Source organism: Acipenser ruthenus, chromosome 59, assembly GCF_902713425.1.
Source record: "Acipenser ruthenus chromosome 59, fAciRut3.2 maternal haplotype, whole genome shotgun sequence".
Classification (NCBI taxonomy): Eukaryota; Metazoa; Chordata; class Actinopteri; order Acipenseriformes; family Acipenseridae; genus Acipenser; species Acipenser ruthenus.
Genome location: NC_081247.1, coordinates 761,055 through 780,042, shown reverse-complemented (window position 1 = coordinate 780,042; position 18,988 = coordinate 761,055). Strand labels below are relative to the sequence as shown.

General features: G+C 48.2%; 1 protein-coding gene across 2 annotated transcripts in view; it reads right to left on the bottom strand.

Moving 5' to 3' along the window:
• Positions 1–353: 353 nt before the first annotated feature.
• The window catches only part of LOC117963019 (uncharacterized), a 42,563-nt gene continuing 23,928 nt past the window's right edge, over positions 354–18,988 (bottom strand). For both annotated transcript variants that reach the window (XM_059018413.1, XM_059018414.1), the window contains 8 exons: positions 14,328–14,449; positions 12,955–13,104; positions 6,438–11,697; positions 5,874–6,052; positions 4,800–5,020; positions 2,617–2,942; positions 952–1,060; positions 354–589 (listed from right to left, as the gene is read on the bottom strand). In XM_059018413.1, coding sequence (XP_058874396.1) covers positions 453–589; positions 952–1,060; positions 2,617–2,942; positions 4,800–5,020; positions 5,874–6,052; positions 6,438–11,697; positions 12,955–13,104; positions 14,328–14,449 — 6,504 coding nt within the window. In that variant the 3' untranslated portion in view covers positions 354–452. The remainder of the gene's footprint in view (positions 590–951; positions 1,061–2,616; positions 2,943–4,799; positions 5,021–5,873; positions 6,053–6,437; positions 11,698–12,954; positions 13,105–14,327; positions 14,450–18,988) is intronic.

The window sequence follows — 18,988 nt, the reverse complement described above, 5'->3', positions numbered from 1 at the left end:
CTTGACTCAAATTCATGCTGATACAGTGAGTTTTCAACGTCTGTTTCACCCATGATATCTGCTGCTGCGCTGGGTTAAAGAAATCTCTGTTTGCAGGCCTTGCTTTCAGATAGGGTTGCACTTCCTTGGTCACCTGGAGGGTGAAATTGTCCCCGCCCCTTCAGGGCCTTCTTTGCAGTCAGTAACCAACCAGCGGCTTCCCCTATTGACTGACATGCTTTGCAGCCAGTAAGATCCCAAAAGACACTGCTGAGGTTAAATGACCTCGGACGTGCAACTGATTCTTTCCCCTAGTTTAGTACCAGGTGTTTAAATACTTGTTAAAAACAGTGCGGCTGGTGGGGCAATACTGCTTCTTCTTTTACAATCTCTGAAAGAATTTGAGACAAGCCTGGAGATCCGCAGTCAGGAGGATGAACCGGCTCCTGGATTATCTGCAGGTCAGGGATGGTTCAGTTCGGTTGCCCTGTCTCGGTCAGAGTGGGCGGGTCCTCGGCTGGGATGACAGTGAAGCGGGACGATGTGATCAGATCAGGCTCTGCCTCCTTGGTCTCTGGAAACTCATCCTCCCACTGCAGGCTGCTGCCACCTGCAGGGCAAAGACAGAATTGCAGACATGAGTTTTATTGAGGTGCAATGCCGTGAGAAAACTTCAGGACTAGATTCTCAAAGCTGTTTGATCCAAACCCAAACACCAAGTTCTGAACATCCAAAGAGTCGCGATTATGTTGTAAAGCATACACTCTGGGGTTGATTTGTAAAGAGAAAGGTAGCGGATCTTATCATTAAGGAGGAGGGACAGCATTTTTGTTTCTGCACCTAATGTCGCTTACTGCGTTCCTTTCCAACCTTCACCCGTACAAGATCTCTTACACAATAAGAGACAGCCTGCCCACGACTTCATAACTCATGGAAGATAAGATGCCTAACTGATGATGTCAGAGGACTCACCCAATCCGTCATCCAGGAAGGCATTGGAGCCAGACTCTCCTGTTGCATCATAGGAAGGGGAGGGGCTTGTCGGGGCAGAGCCAGAACTGAGCTCATTGGTGGGGATTTCCTGTGGGGGCGGGGCAAGAGAACAGCTAATCAGTGCATTGTAGTCTTTCAATTTTTACCACCAGAGTAAAAGAGTGCCCCCTGGTGTGCAGCGGTAGACTGCAACGTTACGCTATTTTATCAAAATTAAACTTTAATAAAGGATTGGCTCCTTGTTAAGGTAATCTATCCAAAAACATTTCGCATGTACAAAAAAAAAAAACCTGGACACAGTATTCTAGGTCTAGCTAGAGCATTATATATCTTAGCATAACCTCCCTAGCCTTGTATTCCAACACTTTTGGTGAATTAACTGAACATTCAATTTGCGTTTTCGATTGCGTTTTCAGTCCTCTGCAACCCAGAGATCCTTTTCAAAGTCTTCATTCCCTACTCCCGTCCCGTTCAATTTGTACAATATCTTTTTACACCTAATATTTAATATCTCTCTTAGTTTTAAATGTAATTTGCCACCAGTCTGCTCGGTTACAGATAACCCCATTTGAATGACCCAGGCTGCAGTGAGTGCAGGGGTGGAAACAAGACTCCCGCTGCACAGCAGTTTGATCCATTCCTGATTTTACTATGAGTTTAATATGACACACCTGAGCTTGTTACCTACACACTGTGGCAAATCAGGCTTGGATTAAAACCTGGAATTAACTGCTGTGCAATAGGAGTCTTAGTTCCATGTTTTTTTTTTAAATTATTATTATTTATTAGTGATCAAACTCAACAAACTAAAACTATGCACTATTTTCTTCATGAATCTAAAGTTGCATTGCATTGCCATTTCAATTTATTAATCTACTGTTGTACATGGAGACCTACAGCCAACTAAACATCCTGATTTCCATTACATGAGAGTAGATGTTAAAACTTCATGCTGATTTGAACTCGGCTCTCGCCAAGATAAGCACCAACTAAGACGTAGCTTTACAGTAAACTAATTTGATCCATCTGTGTCTCCATCCATTTGCGCTTCCTTCCATATCATGATGTAGATATCCTTCTGTCTGGTGTTAATGGCTGAAGTGTAATGTTGGCTCCAGGGATCAGCTTATTGCCTCCCCAGCGCATCAGCATACACAACGGCTGCAATGCTGGCTCCGGGGATCAACCACAGTGCGGCCTCCCCAGCGCATCAGCATGACAACCGTCTGGATTGAGCTAAGTAGGGTACATCTCTGGGGTCTTCAAGTGGGCACCTTCCATCCTCGGTGTTTTGTCGACTAGCCCACCCTAACCCTAACCCTAACCCTAACCCCAGTACTTAAACATAAACATGATACAAATACAGTACAGTATGCTGTTGATCTGCAGTAGTTTAATTTGACTTAGTACCCTTTACTTTACTGTGCATTGACTCTCATTATATTCAGGCCAGGATATTTCAACAGGAGTTTTATTTCCATTGCTGCAGTCCATCCATCAATCAATCAATCTTTATAATTTATATAGCGCCTTTCAAAATCGTCCCAAATCACTTTACATAGAAACAAACATTAATACATATTAAAATAAGTAATCAATAAAGTGATCAATAAAATCATCAAAGACGTAGCAACCTGCCCTTACCTGGTCGAACAGATAGACGGTGACATCATCAAAGAATGACACATTGCGCCTCCTCTCCCTCTCCCTCTCTCTCTCAGCATGCTCCTCAAGCGAGCGAGGAGACTTCAACAGGCTGCGCAGGCTGTGCCGCCTGTCCGTCTCCGTCTCCGTGACGACGATCACAGGCCCCGCCCCTCCATCCTCCTCGTCCTCCGGGTCACTTCCTGCCCCGTGCCCAGGCCCCTCCTCCTCGTCCTGCTCCCGCCCCCACAAGGACTTGGGGCTGGTGGTGAGGGAGAGGTCGAGGGTGAGCGGGGGGAGGGAGAGAGAGAGACGGGCTAGCTTCGCTAGACAGGGAGACACGAAGGAAGATGTTTAGAAAGCATTGTAGATGTAATTGTACCTGGTTAGCTCTGTTGTTCTGTTCCTCATGTTTCCAGCTTGTGTTAATGCATGTACAGCCCCTAAAGTCCTTGCAATCTGCCATAAGTACGAACTGCTTGTTTTATTTAGCAGATTATTTAGCAGATGCCTTTATCCAAGGCGACTTACAGAGACTAGGGTGTGAACTATGCATCAGCTGCAGAGTCACTTACAATTACGTCTCACCCGAAAGACGGAGCACAAGGAGGTTAAGTGACTTGCTCAGGGTCACAGAATGAGTCAGTGGCTGAGGTGGGATTTGTTTCTACTGGCCAGAGTCCTACTGGACAATGATTCTGTAGCTCAACATTAAATACACACGTAATACAATCAGTGAGTGATGTTAAACTAGACAAAAGCTGCAATTGTGAGATGTGGAAATAATCAAAGGGCTTGCTCAAGAAAGAGAGCAGCACTCAATTCACATCTTTTAAAACAGATGACTATTTATTTGTTCATTTAAAATTCACACTGAGGAACTCGAGAGCTGATGTCAGCGAGCTACTGGCTTCTGGAGGACCAAGGCCAGCCCTGCAGGTGTCCGCTCTGAGCTCACTGGACGCCTGGCTGTAGTGCGATGAAGAGAAACAGTGCCTGCTGATTTTGCCTCCCTAACACGCAGAAGCGCCAGAGCCAATGCGACACTCCCTCTAATCCCCAGTGAAGACAGACGACTTCACACAGCCAGGAACCTGTGCTCCCCTGACTGTATGACTCCCCCTGCACATCACGTGGCCATGATTTTATCAGGTGAGCCACTCGGGGACCCCATGAAGAGGTTTACTTGACAAAGAGAATCATAGAATACAGCTGTGTACTGAATACACTAGTCACTGGCTAAGAGAACCCCCTTCGAGAAGCAAGCAGTGTTCTCTTAGCTGATATGTCCTCTAAGACAGAGTTGACCACTGGACACAACATGCCAAGTCCAATCACGATATGAATCAATAAATACAAATGTATTTATTACTTATTACTAATGAACAAAATAACTAAGAGAAAAGCAATAGGCAAGCGTATGTTAATAAACTATAATAATAAAACAGACGTCCTTATCCAGGGCGACTTACAATTGTTACAAGATATCACATCATTTTTACATACAATTACCCATTTATACAGTTGGGTTTTTACTGGAGCAATCTAGGTAAAGTACCTTGCTCAAGGGTACAGCAGCAGTGTTCCCCACCTGGGATTGAACCCATGACCCTCCGGTCAAGAGTCCAGAGCCCTAACCACTACTCCACACTGATGCCCTAACTAAAATAACAAAACACCCCTACATACATCAAAAATGCAGCATCTCTAGATTACTCGCGATGACAGGTCAGTTTTGAAAATATTGAAAAACCATTTGAATTTGAGTTTGATGATGATGAGTTATCAGGTTACAAAACAGCACTGTATCAGTTTTGAATCGGTCAGCAACGAATCGCTATCAGTGCCAAAAAGGTGTTCTCTCAGGTGAAGTTCCTGTTCCTTTAGACAGAGCATTTACAATGGGGAAAATCTGTTTCAACACAAGGGTGTTCCCTAAGCCGAAGTGTTCTCTTAGGAGGTGTTCCTGTATGTGGAGACTGCTGTATAAAGGCAAGTCTCAAATCGTCAGATCTTTATCATCCAGAAACTAAAGAGTCGCATGACTCTAGATGTTAGATTTTGCTGGAGGACTGAATATATGAAGTTGCAATCTGGAACGGTTTATGAGATAGTAGCAGTCGTAGGGTTGGGTTTGTAAATACAAGCTCCTTTCACCGGAATGCTTAAATACAAACTCTTACCTTTCATTGATTGGATGTGCTGGGGTTGAGGAGGTGTGGTCTCAGGATCTGGGCCAATCGGGAGCTTTGGTGGCCCATTGGTGATGTCATCAGCTGGTGGCTCCTCCAATGTCCCAGCCTCCTTTGCTTCAGGTGCACTCACTGTGTCATCATTACGGCTTGTTCTATGGTCTTCTGCAATGTCGTTGGCTGTAGGTTCGAGGCAATCGCTACTCTGATTTCTGACAAAATAAAAGAGTAAAAAAGCTTCAGTGATAAAGGCTGGTAAAACTATACGAAACCAATTCACTAAATGGACTTAAGAAGACACCAGCCGAAACGTTTGTCTGCTTGACTTACACTCTACCTTAGAAATCCATTTTAGCATTTTGAAGTTATGACTAAACAGCGTTGATGTGCCACTTGGCACAGCCAAGGAACCTGCGCTCCTCTGACTGTATGACACCCTGAACACAACGCAGCCGTGCCTTTACCAGGGGAGACCCTCGGGGACCCCTGCGCTCCCCTGACTGTATGACACCCTGCACACAACGTGGCCGTGCCTTTACCAGGGGAGACCCTCGGGGACCCCTGCGCTCCCCTGACTGTATGACACCCTGCACACAACGTGGCCGTGCCTTTACCAGGGGAGACCCTCGGGGACCCCTGCGCTCCCCTGACTGTATGACACCCTGCACACAACGTGGCCGTGCCTTTACCAGGGGAGACCCTCGGGGACCCCTGCGCTCCCCTGACTGTATGACACCCTGCACACAACGTGGCTGTGCCTTTACCAGGGGAGACCCTCGGGGACCCCTGCGCTCCCCTGACTGTATGACTCACCCTGCACACAACGTGGCCGTGCCTTTACCAGGGGAGACCCTCGGGGACCCCTGCACTCCCCTGACTGTATGACACCCTGCACACAACGTGGCCGTGCCTTTACCAGGGGAGACCCTCGGGGACCCCTGCACTCCCCTGACTGTATGACACCCTGCACACCACACGGCATGCCTTTTCCAGAGGAGACACTCTGGGAACCTTGTATCATTGCATTTCACTGCTGACCCTTGAAATAATCTTGTGAGCTCTTACCTCAGGCTGTCGGGCAGTTCTCCCTCCTTCTCGCTCGCCCTCTCCTTGGCTGGTAGGGCGGGCACTGACCCTGGATGACCCCAGGGTCTCAGTTCAACCCTCTCTGTCACGCATCCACCCGACAGGACGTTACGGTTCACATTCTCTCTCAGCGAGAACTGAAGCCTTTCCTCACACACCTGACACCAGAGTCAAAACAACAGCCAGAGAGGCAGATAGAAAGACATGTAGATAGAGATATAAATAGATTGACAGACATACAGTGATATATATGGTAGACAGCTAAACAGACAGATGGAGACAGACAACTAGAAAGCAATATACAGAGAAACATGTAGACAAACATTTAAATGATTAAACCCCTTATTAGAGGTTCCCCACAGTAAAAGCACAGCAAAGTGTAATAAAGTACAGTGAAAGCATGGTAAAATATAGGCAAGCTTTGTAAAGCACAGAGAGGTAAGGTAAAGCATATTTAAAAACACATGGCAAACCATGGTAGACTATGGTAAAGGAATAGTGTAACCAGTGAAATACAGTGATAAACTGTGATACCGGACTCACCTGCATCATCAGTCCATTCTTGGCCTGTTTTTTGGACAATGACCTTTGACCTCTCTTCCGGTCCAATGATCCCTGATCTGATACTGGAAGGCCTCTCTTGTCGTCCACTCCGGTCAGCTCAGATCTTGGCGGTGAACTTTGCTCCGTGGTCTTTGTGTTCCGAATGGTGGAATCATGCGTTTCTAAGTTCTGAGTATTTTCAGGCCGGTTCTCTTCAATCTTTTTGCTCTCGTGTTTTGGATCTCTGGAGTTTTGGAGGGCATTTTGAGCCCCTTTCTCAAAGAGCTCTATTTCTTTCATGTGTGATTTCTCAGAGCCCTCAAGTAAGTTCTGCTCTAGACTCCTCATCTCTGAGCTACTGGAATCTCTGTTCTTGAATTCAGGATCTCTCGTCCCAGAGATCATTTCTAAGTTCTCAAGTGAATTCTGACACAAAATCTCCAGGTTTTCAAAGTTCTCGAGTGAATCTCGCTCTGGATCTCTGTTTTCGAGTAAGCTCTGATCTTGAGGATCCTTCATTTCACTTTCACCAGCATTCTGAAATGAGCTGACTTCTAGACTTTTGCTCTCAAAGTTCCAGAAGGGGCTGTGTTCTAGGTATTTAGTCTCTTCTGAAGTTTCAGAATTGGTGCTATTGTTGTTAGAATACGCACTGCTGCAGTTCTGGAGCGAGCTGTGTTCTGGTATCCTGATGTCAGAGTCCTGTCTGGAATCTGTTCTGTCTTGGAATGCAGGATCCGTGTTCCTGACATCTCTAGATGGCTCAACATCTTCAAGTCGTTTTTGTCCGTAACCTTCCAATAGTCTAGAACCTCTGCTCTCCAAGACTCTAGAACCTCGGATGTCTAACACTCTAGAATCCCTTATCTCCATTTTTGGATCCGGACTTTTGGTGACAAAGTTGGCTATTAAGGTGTTTTCAATTTCCTCTGGGAGCATGTCCTCACAGAACTTAGAACCCTTGTTCTCGAAGCTCTCATGCACATTCCAAGCAGGATCTACGAGATTCTTTGAATCTCGATTCAGCAGCCCCTGGAGGGGTGCGCTCCTTCTGACTGTATCATCTACCGTCTCTAACTTGTTTGAATTGCAGACCTTATCAGACACTACCTGCCCTGCATGAGTATCACCATCATTCTCGATTACAGTGTTCTTAAAGTTCCCAAGCACTTTCGGTTCCTGGTTTCTGTTCTGGAAGTTCTGGAGTAGACCTTTGCTTTCTTCGTTCTCCAAGTCCCGGAGATCTTGTTTTTCAAGTTCCTCACTCTCAAAGTTCTCTAGTATCCCTTCCAGTCTCCTAGGCTGACTTGGAAGATAGAGCTCTCCCATCTTAAAGTATTTAAAGTCTGTTAAGTGGCCGAAATCATCCGGCACATTTCTCATTCTCTGCTGAGGCTGCTGCTGCCCCCACACCCCTCCACTCCTCACCTTTTCTGTCTCGTTCTCTCCATCCGAGAAATAGGCAGAGTCGCGATGGGGGGTGTCGGCTCCCAGCATCCTGAAGCCCCCAGTCCCCTCCGGGGGGTCTGCAGGGGTCAGGCAGTCCAGGGAGGAGGAGAGAGGAGAGAAGCCGGAGTCCGTGGGGGTTGGGAAGGAGAGGGACTGGTCTGAAGGGGTGATGTCCGAAAACAGGAGGGACTGGGAGGGAGTCAAGCTAGGGAATGCTACGTCTGTCAAAGACAGGTTAAGGGATTTTGTTAATGACTGTTCTGATGGGGTCGCTTCCAAGCCGAGAGATTCCGCGGCAGGATGGTGGCTTGATGTTACGTAAGGCGAGTCTGCAGGCTCTGTTTCAGACTGGTTTGATGGCAATATCTGTGAGAGGGGCAGATCTGTCAGTGCTGTTTTCAACGGGAGGGATAGTTCGGTCAAAGAAGCATCGCCGGACGCTGTTTCCTTCTCTGGCTCGGATATTTCCAGCTCCAGGGTCTGTTCTGTTCCTTCCAATGCAGTCGCTTCTGTCCCGGCATTGGGCTCCATTGCTTTCAGTGCCGAGTGTGCAGAAGTGATTCCAGTCTGTACCTCTACAGAGTCCTTGGCCACTGTCAGTGCAGTGTCTGTTTGTGGTGATTTTGCCAAGACAGGGGTGTGGGCTGCGACCTCAGTCAATAAAAGGGTACTGGGCAGAATTTCTGTCAGTGTGGAATTGCAGGAAGTCAGAGAGAGAGAATACTGGTGCTCTGCACCTGTCAATACACAGTCTTTCGGTTCAATTCCTGTCAATACACCTTCGCTGGGATTAACACCTGTCAATACACAGTCTTTCTGTTCAACTGCTGTCAGTTCTAAATCACTGGATGCTACTTCTGTCAGTGTATAGTCTGTCGGAATGACAGACTCTTTCTGAGTGATTTCAGACAATACGGAGTCTTCAGACTCAGGTCCTGACGGTGTTATGATTATTTCCACAGATCCTTGACACCTTGCCTCTGCCCCTGCAGGTCTGTCCCAGCTTGGATCGTGTGTTTGAGAGGCTGTGATCTCCTCTGGAACAGCGTCTTTCAAACCCGTATCTGTGTGAATACAGTGTTTCACGTCTGCCAACTCTCTGGGTTCGGTTACAGAACTGTGCTGTGTTGTTTTGAAGTTCATTGCATTCGCAAGCGGATTTGAGGGTGTTAGATCTGTAAGCTCTTTAGGTGTCGCTACAAAGTCTTCAGATGTTATTTCTCTCAGTGTAGTGTCTACTACTGTCTCTGCAGAGGCTGTGGGCTCAGTGTTTGTCGATACTGGGATACTGAGACTCATCTCGTTCACAAGAGAGGAGGCTGTTATCTCTGTTAATACAGACTCTTTAGGGAGAATTTCTGACTCTAGTTCAGTGTCTGCGGATGTTAAAACTGTTGAGCTTCTGGACGTTATTTGGGTGCTTGACGGTAAGTCCTTGTGGACACCCCCTGCTGGACCATGAGACTGAATGTCTGTCAAACCTCTAGACACAATCTCTGTCCTTTCAGGCTTGTCGGGTGGAATGTCGTTGGACGGTATGTCTGTCAGAAACGTCTTGTTGGACATTATGTCCATCCATTCGGACTGGCTGGATGACACGTCTGTCAAAAAAGTCTTGTCGCACGTCATCCAGTCAGACTCGCTGGACATCATGTCTGTCAAAAAAGTCTTGTTGGACAAAACAGAGTCTGTGGACATGATATTGCATGCTATATCCTCCAGTAGTGAACTTGAAGTCATTTTTTCTTTTAATAAAGGATCTGTGGTAGTCGATTCAGTAAATAGAGACATTATATCTGAGCTTTCAGGTGTTATTTCATTAATTAGTGACTGGGAGGGCGTTGTTTGTTGTGTGGTCATTATTTCAGTCAATACAGACTTGCTGGGCTTTATACTTAGAGGGCAACTGGGAATTTCTGTAAGGTGAGAATGGCAAGATGCAATGTCCAGGGAAGCTGTTACTTCACTGACGCTCTGGTCTTTATTATCATGCATTGTTGTCACTCTTAAAGGGGCGTCATTAGTTGTAGGTGAAATTTTAGCTTGGTAGGCAGGAGGAAGCTGGGGAGGGGAGGAGAGAGGAGGAGGAAGGGAAGGGGAGAGAGGAGGAGGTAGAGGACGAGTGGAGGGAGGCATAGGAAGAGGGGGAGAGGTCCGAAGAAGGGAAGAAGGAGGGAGAGAAGGGGAGAGAGAGGGAGAGGGAGGGACAGCGTGAGGCCTGCGTTGCCGCTGGAAAGCCAAGAGGTCAAAGTTCGAAATGGACGCCCCCATTAAGGGGTCTGTGTATTCGGAGGAGCCGCTCAGACTGGCAGAACCGCTGAAGGACGGAAGTCTGTTTCTGTAATTCTTCAAAACTTCCGTAGAACTTTTGTTGTCGTAAACTTCCGGAACGCTGCCACTGGCTGACCAATCGGAAGGCAAATTTGGTTCCGAGCCTTTTCTGTGTTCTTCCTGCCCAACCAATCCGGTCTTAGATTGAGGGAGTAATGGCTGGTTTGTGGGTGGGGGTGGGAGGGGTCGGGAATGCAAATATAACTCTGAAACTACAACTTCTTTTACTTCTGCGCGTGATTTAGCGGGACGGGTCAGGGCCAACTGTGGAAGATCAGCCTCCGTTTTGGGTGGAGAGTGGATCGGGAAACACCCACTTTTGGGCTGAGAACCGTCAAGCAAACGCCCCTTTTCGGGCAAACTGGGTGGCAAACAACCACTTTTCTCTGAAGGCAACTCATTGGGCATTACTTCAACCAGTCCACTTGGCTTAGGCTCAGTTTGTAAGAGAGACTGGTTGACGGGAGTTATATTGACCATTGCATAGTCTCTTGGGGTTGTATTGACCGACCCAGTCCCAAAGGGCAGTATTTCTACTGTACTGTTGGTCATTATTTCAACTGGGACAGCCTTCCTGGTCAGTATTTTTGCTGATTCAGTTGAAGTCATTGTCTGCCCAAGATGGTTGCTTCTGGTCTTCAGTTCTGTCAGTTCTAGGTCACTGTTTGTTGTCGTTGTAAGTTTTCTTCCTTGCTCAGCAGTACCTGAAGCAGGTAACATCCTGGCATTCAGTGAATCGGTAGACTGAGGGTAAGACGGGGGTGGGAAGGGGGGAGGTAAGGGCGGTCCGCTGTGAGGTGGGGACTGAGCAGGAAAATGACCGCTTAGGGGCTCGTACGGGAAAGTTTGCAGCTTAATAAAATGCCTCTTTTCTGGAAGAGGCGGGGCTATAGACAGTCCGTTAGGGTGCGTGGAGGGTGGGGAGTTGGGGTTGGGGGCGTGTTCTTCCAGCCGGATGTAGTACTCGCTGGCCAATGACGGGCTTCGGGCGCTGATGACAGGCACCACGGTGGGCGTGTCTAAGCTGTGGCGGCTGTGCGCTCTGGTGGTCATCTGACCGTGGTGGGTGGGGTTTATGATGGGGAGTGGGTGTGTCAATGGGAGGGGCTTAGGGAGGTGGCCTCGCCCCCGGCGTGCTTGCTCCCAGAGGTACTCGAAATTTAACCCCTTGCTGGTCTCGGTGACTGTCAGGATGTCGTCTAAGTCAATCGTAACGGAAGTTTGGCCACTGGTGTTGCTCCCCACGGGCTCCAGCAAGGGGAAGGAGGCGGGGTTCAGGTTGTTGTTCTGCTGCGGGCGGTTCAGAGGAGAGGCTCGGAGGCAATCCCAGCGCTGCTCGAAGCTCTCGTCACTCTCCTCCACTCCCTCCTCCGCTCCCATCCCTCGCTCTGCTGCTATGAGAGAGGAGAGGAGGAGGTGGATTTCTTCCACCGGGGGGCGCTGCGAGGAGGGCAGCCAGCAGGACTGCATCACCTCGTACCTGAGAGAGGGGAAAGGGGACAGAGGGAGGGGGAAAGGGGATAAGATAGAGTGGAAGGGAGAAGGGAATAAAGAGAGAAGGGAGGTGGGAGATGGGAGGGGAAGAGGAAGGGAAAGAGGTTGCACAAGGTGGAAATGAGAGTGAGTAAGGGGAGGGAATGTGGGAGAGAGAGAGAAAGGAGAGAGGGGAAGGGATGAGGAGGGAAGGAGAGACAGGGGAAGAAGGTAAGGGAAGTGGGATGAAGGGAGAGGGGGAGGGATAGAGAGAGAGAGGGGAGGTGAAAAGGATGAGGTGGAATGGGGTTAGGGACAAGAGTAAAAGCAGTGGAAAGGAGAGAGGGAATAAGATTGTGAGGGAGATAAGTAGAGAGGAGAGAGAAGGGGTGAGGGAGAAAGGGATGAGGAAAGAGGAATGTGTGGTGGAGAAGGGAAAGAGGGAGCAAGAGGGGGAAGAGAGAGAAGAGAAAGATCCTGCATCATTTGGAAAGCCAAACAGACAAACATAACAACATAAGAAAAGTTTCCGACTAGAAGAGGTCGTTCGGCCATCAAGGCTTGACCCTTCCTGGCACTCCACCGACCTTCTTTACTGAGGAGATCTAATTGAACAGAATCAAACTACACAGCAGAAGACTGTAAATCAGAGGCCTTCACTGGTCCAAAATAACAACCTGATCCGTCCCAGAACCTACATCATATTTTTACACGACCCGAAGTAAAACTCACAGTAATAAACACGGATCAATATTTAAAAAATAAAAATGAAAGGCATAATTAATCAAACAAACACAAACCCAAACAAAACCAATCCTTGCACACATACTTGTACATACTTGCATTACATATTGCTGCTCAAAAATAAGAGATCGCTTAGACATGCTGTTCCTAGAGGAGCGCGCCGGTTCTCCGGGGTACGACCGGCAATACTAAAAGCAGCCTCGCTGCTAGCCTGAACTTCTCCAAATAATGCAACTGTCAGAAGTTAATCAACAGTACAAAAAAATATATATATATTATCAAAGAAAATCACCTTTCTTTAACAGTAAAGCCAGCTTTTATGAAGACGGAATACACTGTAAGATGCTACCATTCATTAAATAGACCCGACCCGAGTTCTTCAGAACAATTATCTACCTGAAACCCGTCCAGGTACGGGTCGGGTCTGGGGTGCTTGGGTCCGCCCGGACCCGTGAAGACCTGTAGTGTAGATATCAATCGTATTTAGCTGAGGGACGGGAGAGAGGCGTTGTCTACTCACCAGTAGTCTGAGTGGGCCAGTTTGAGCCGGGGCTTGGCTAGTTTGATCTGCCTCTCTTTGATGACGAACGTTAGGACCTCTTCGTCTGAGAGGTGCCTGTGAGGCTGCGCTCCGAATTCAAGCAGCTCCCAGATCGTCACCCCGAGAGACCTGCAATCACACAAACAGCAGCCGTGCAGGTACTGGGGATGTGTTCACAGAGAACAGTGGGTGCAGTATAGAGGTGGTGTATTAGAAATCACACTGCCATTAGAACCTGTTAACCGCGGCTCCACTTATAATTACACTGACAGTGTAGAGCTCAGACAAGACATTCTAACTGGTTCTATACAAACAGATGAAACATGTTAATATCAGCTTTTCACCTGTTTTTTTTAATTTAGATTTAATGACTTATAATATGTTTATAAGTGTTCACTGGCCCCCTCTAATCAAGTTGCTTCGCTTGCAGGCCTGACACAGAAAAACGTGCGCGAGAAATACACCCTTAATTTGAAATACACCCTTATTTTGTCATACTTGTACTTGCTAGAACCAAAGTCATTGTATTTATCTTGCTCTTAATTGTATTATTACTTGTACTGTGATTCTTGAAATGTATTTGCTTACGACTGTAAGTCGCCCTGGATAAGGGTGTCTGCTAATAAATAAATAATAATAATAATAATAATAATAATAATAATAATAATAATAATAACAATAATAATAATTAGAGGTAGTCACCGAACACATAAACAAACAGCTGGGGCCAAAAGTTTAGCATCACCTAGAATTTTAGGATTGAGACATAATTAAAAAAAAAAAACTATAGGAACAGAATTTAGATCTTTTATTTAACATCATGTAATCAAAGAAACTACAACATAATATTGCAAAAGTCTATCGGAACTCATAATAGTAGTTCAGCAGTAGAGTTCGATTTGGAAATGGCACATTTTTCAATTTGTGTCAGTTTTTTGTTAAGTATACAGGACAATTAACATAAAATGAAATATGTTAAGGTAACATTATTCAGCAGGTTTCATTCGACTTTATGAAGCACTATCGGTTCATTCTGTAGGGTGATGCAAATCTTTTGGTCACATTATATTGCAAATAAGCAGACAGGTTGTGTATTATATAGAAAACAGTGGATTGTTTTATACTATAGAACATAATATGCAGTAGAACCTCACAGTTAGGAACACCACACCTATGAACCAAAGTAACAACAGAGAAAAGTCAATGTGAACACGGTCACTTTTGCAACTGAATACATGTCCAGCAGTGTTAGTGTGAATATTAGAGTATTTGTCCCACAGAGAGTGCTGTATGTGGCTGGTCCCCTGGCCTTAGAGGGAGCAGTGAAAGGGTTAACTCCGCGGCGCACTCACCACACGTTGCTCGCTTTGCTCTGATCGATGACCAGCAGATTCCCGTGGAGCTCGTCCAGCAGCTCAGGGGCCACCCAGCGCAGAGGAATCCAGAGCTTGTCAGGGGTCAGGTAGTAATCCTCCTGGATAGACAAGCAAGGAAACAGCATTGACATGATACAGCACGGACCAGCAGAGAGCACACCCACACAGTGTAATACAGCATGGAGCAGCAGAGAGCACATCCACACAGTGTAATACAGCATGGACCAGCAGAGAGCACACCCACACAGTGTAATACAGCATGGACCAGCAGAGATCACATCCACACAGTGTAATACAGCATGGACCAGCAGAGAGCACACCCACACAGTGTAATACAGCACGGACCAGCAGAGAGCACACCCACACAGTGTAATACAGCATGGACCAGCAGAGAGCACATCCACACAGTGTAATACAGCACGGACCAGCAGAGAGCACACCCACACAGTGTAATACAGCACGGACCAGCAGAGAGCACACCCACACAGTGTAACACAGCATGGACCAGCAGAGAGCACACCCACACAGTGTAATACAGCATGGACCAGCAGAGATCACACCCACACAGTGTAATACAGCATGGACCAGCAGAGAGCACACCCACACAGTGTAATACAGCATGGACCAGCAGAGAGCACATCCACACAGTGTAATACAGCATGGACCAGCAGAGAGCACACCCACACAGTGTAATACAGCATGGACCAGCAGAGAGCACACCCACACAGTGTAATACAGCATGGACCAGCAGAGAGCACACCCACACAGTGTAATACAGCACGGACCAGCAGAGAGCACACCCACACAGTGTAATACAGCACGGACCAGCAGAGAGCACACCCACACAGTGTAATACAGCACATCCACACAGTGTAATACAGCACGGACCAGCAGAGAGCACACCCACACAGTGTAATACAGCATGGACCAGCAGAGAGCACACCCACACAGTGTAATACAGCACGGACCAGCAGAGTACACACCCACACAGTGTAATACAGCATGGACCAGCAGAGAGCACACCCACACAGTGTAATACAGCACGGACCAGCAGAGAGCACACCCACACAGTGTAATACAGCACGGACCAGCAGAGAGCACACCCACACAGTGTAATACAGCATGGACCAGCAGAGAGCACACCCACACAGTGTAATACAGCATGGACCAGCAGAGAGCACACCCACACAGTGTAATACAGCACGGACCAGCAGAGAGCACACCCACACAGTGTAATACAGCATGGACCACCAGAGAGCACACCCACACAGTGTAATACAGCATGGACCAGCAGAGAGCACACCCACACAGTGTAATACAGCATGGACCAGCAGAGAGCACACCCACACAGTGTAATACAGCATGGACCAGCAGAGAGCACACCCACACAGTGTAATACAGCATGGACCAGCAGAGAGCACACCCACACAGTGTAATACAGCATGGACCAGCAGAGAGCACACCCACACGGTGTAATACAGCATGGACCAGCAGAGAGCACACCCACACGGTGTAATACAGCATGGACCAGCAGAGAGCACACCCACACAGTGTAATACAGCATGGACCAGCAGAGAGCACACCCACACAGTGTAATACAGCATGGACCAGCAGAGAGCACATCCACACAGTGTAATACAGCATGGACCAGCAGAGAGCACACCCACACAGTGTAATACAGCACGGACCAGCAGAGAGCACACCCACACAGTGTAATACAGCATGGACCAGCAGAGAGCACATCCACACAGTGTAATACAGCACGGACCAGCAGAGAGCACACCCACACAGTGTAATACAGCACGGACCAGCAGAGAGCACACCCACACAGTGTAACACAGCATGGACCAGCAGAGAGCACACCCACACAGTGTAATACAGCATGGACCAGCAGAGATCACACCCACACAGTGTAATACAGCATGGACCAGCAGAGAGCACACCCACACAGTGTAATACAGCATGGACCAGCAGAGAGCACATCCACACAGTGTAATACAGCATGGACCAGCAGAGAGCACACCCACACAGTGTAATACAGCATGGACCAGCAGAGAGCACACCCACACAGTGTAATACAGCATGGACCAGCAGAGAGCACACCCACACAGTGTAATACAGCACGGACCAGCAGAGAGCACACCCACACAGTGTAATACAGCACGGACCAGCAGAGAGCACACCCACACAGTGTAATACAGCACATCCACACAGTGTAATACAGCACGGACCAGCAGAGAGCACACCCACACAGTGTAATACAGCATGGACCAGCAGAGAGCACACCCACACAGTGTAATACAGCACGGACCAGCAGAGTACACACCCACACAGTGTAATACAGCATGGACCAGCAGAGAGCACACCCACACAGTGTAATACAGCACGGACCAGCAGAGAGCACACCCACACAGTGTAATACAGCACGGACCAGCAGAGAGCACACCCACACAGTGTAATACAGCATGGACCAGCAGAGAGCACACCCACACAGTGTAATACAGCATGGACCAGCAGAGAGCACACCCACACAGTGTAATACAGCACGGACCAGCAGAGAGCACACCCACACAGTGTAATACAGCATGGACCACCAGAGAGCACACCCACACAGTGTAATACAGCATGGACCAGCAGAGAGCACACCCACACAGTGTAATACAGCATGGACCAGCAGAGAGCACACCCACACAGTGTAATACAGCATGGACCAGCAGAGAGCACACCCACACAGTGTAATACAGCATGGACCAGCAGAGAGCACACCCACACAGTGTAATACAGCATGGACCAGCAGAGAGCACACCCACACAGTGTAATACAGCATGGACCAGCAGAGAGCACACCCACACGGTGTAATACAGCATGGACCAGCAGAGAGCACACCCACACAGTGTAATACAGCATGGACCAGCAGAGAGCACACCCACACAGTGTAATACAGCATGGACCAGCAGAGAGCACATCCACACAGTGTAATACAGCATGGACCAGCAGAGAGCACACCCACACAGTGTAATACAGCATGGACCAGCAGAGAGCACACCCACACAGTGTAATACAGCATGGACCAGCAGAGAGCACACCCACACAGTGTAATACAGCATGGACCAGCAGAGAGCACATCCACACAGTGTAATACAGCATGGACCAGCAGAGAGCACACCCACACAGTGTAATACAGCATGGACAAGCAGAGAGCACACCCACACAGTGTAATACAGCATGGACCAGCAGAGAGCACACCCACACAGTGTAATACAGCACGGACCAGCAGAGAGCACACCCACACAGTGTAATACAGCATGGACCAGCAGAGAGCACACCCACACAGTGTAATACAGCATGGACCAGCAGAGAGCACATCCACACAGTGTAATACAGCATGGACCAGCAGAGAGCACACCCACACAGTGTAATACAGCATGGACCAGCAGAGAGCACACCCACACAGTGTAATACAGCATGGACCAGCAGAGTACACACCCACACAGTGTAATACAGCACGGACCAGCAGAGAGCACACCCACACAGTGTAATACAGCACGGACCAGCAGAGAGCACACCCACACAGTGTAATACAGCATGGACCAGCAGAGAGCACACCCACACAGTGTAATACAGCATGGACCAGCAGAGAGCACACCCACACAGTGTAATACAGCATGGACCAGCAGAGAGCACACCCACACAGTGTAATACAGCATGGACCAGCAGAGAGCACACCCACACAGTGTAATACAGCATGGACCAGCAGAGTGCACATCCACACAGTGTAATACAGCATGGACCAGCAGAGAGCACATCCACACAGTGTAATACAGCATGGACCAGCAGAGAGCACACCCACACAGTGTAATACAGCATGGACCAGCAGAGAGCACACCCACACAGTGTAATACAGCATGGACCAGCAGAGAGCACACCCACACAGTGTAATACAGCATGGACCAGCAGAGAGCACACCCACACAGTGTAATACAGCATGGACCAGCAGAGTACACACCCACACAGTGTAATACAGCACGGACCAGCAGAGAGCACACCCACACAGTGTAATACAGCACGGACCAGCAGAGAGCACACCCACACAGTGTAATACAGCATGGACCAGCAGAGAGCACACCCACACAGTGTAATACAGCATGGACCAGCAGAGAGCACACCCACACAGTGTAATACAGCATGGACCAGCAGAGAGCACACCCACACAGTGTAATACAGCATGGACCAGCAGAGAGCACACCCACACAGTGTAATACAGCATGGACCAGCAGAGAGCACATCCACACAGTGTAATACAGCATGGACCAGCAGAGAGCACATCCACACAGTGTAACACAGCATGGACCAGCAGAGAGCACATCCACACAGTGTAACACAGCACGGACCAGCAGAGAGCACACCCACACAGTGTAATACAGCATGGACCAGCAGAGCACACCCACACAGTGTAATACAGCATGGACCAGCAGAGAGCACACCCACACAGTGTAATACAGCATGGACCAGCAGAGAGCACATCCACACAGTGTAATACAGCATGGACCAGCAGAGCACACCCACACAGTGTAATACAGCACGGACCAGCAGAGAGCACACCCACACAGTGTAATACAGCATGGACCAGCAGAGAG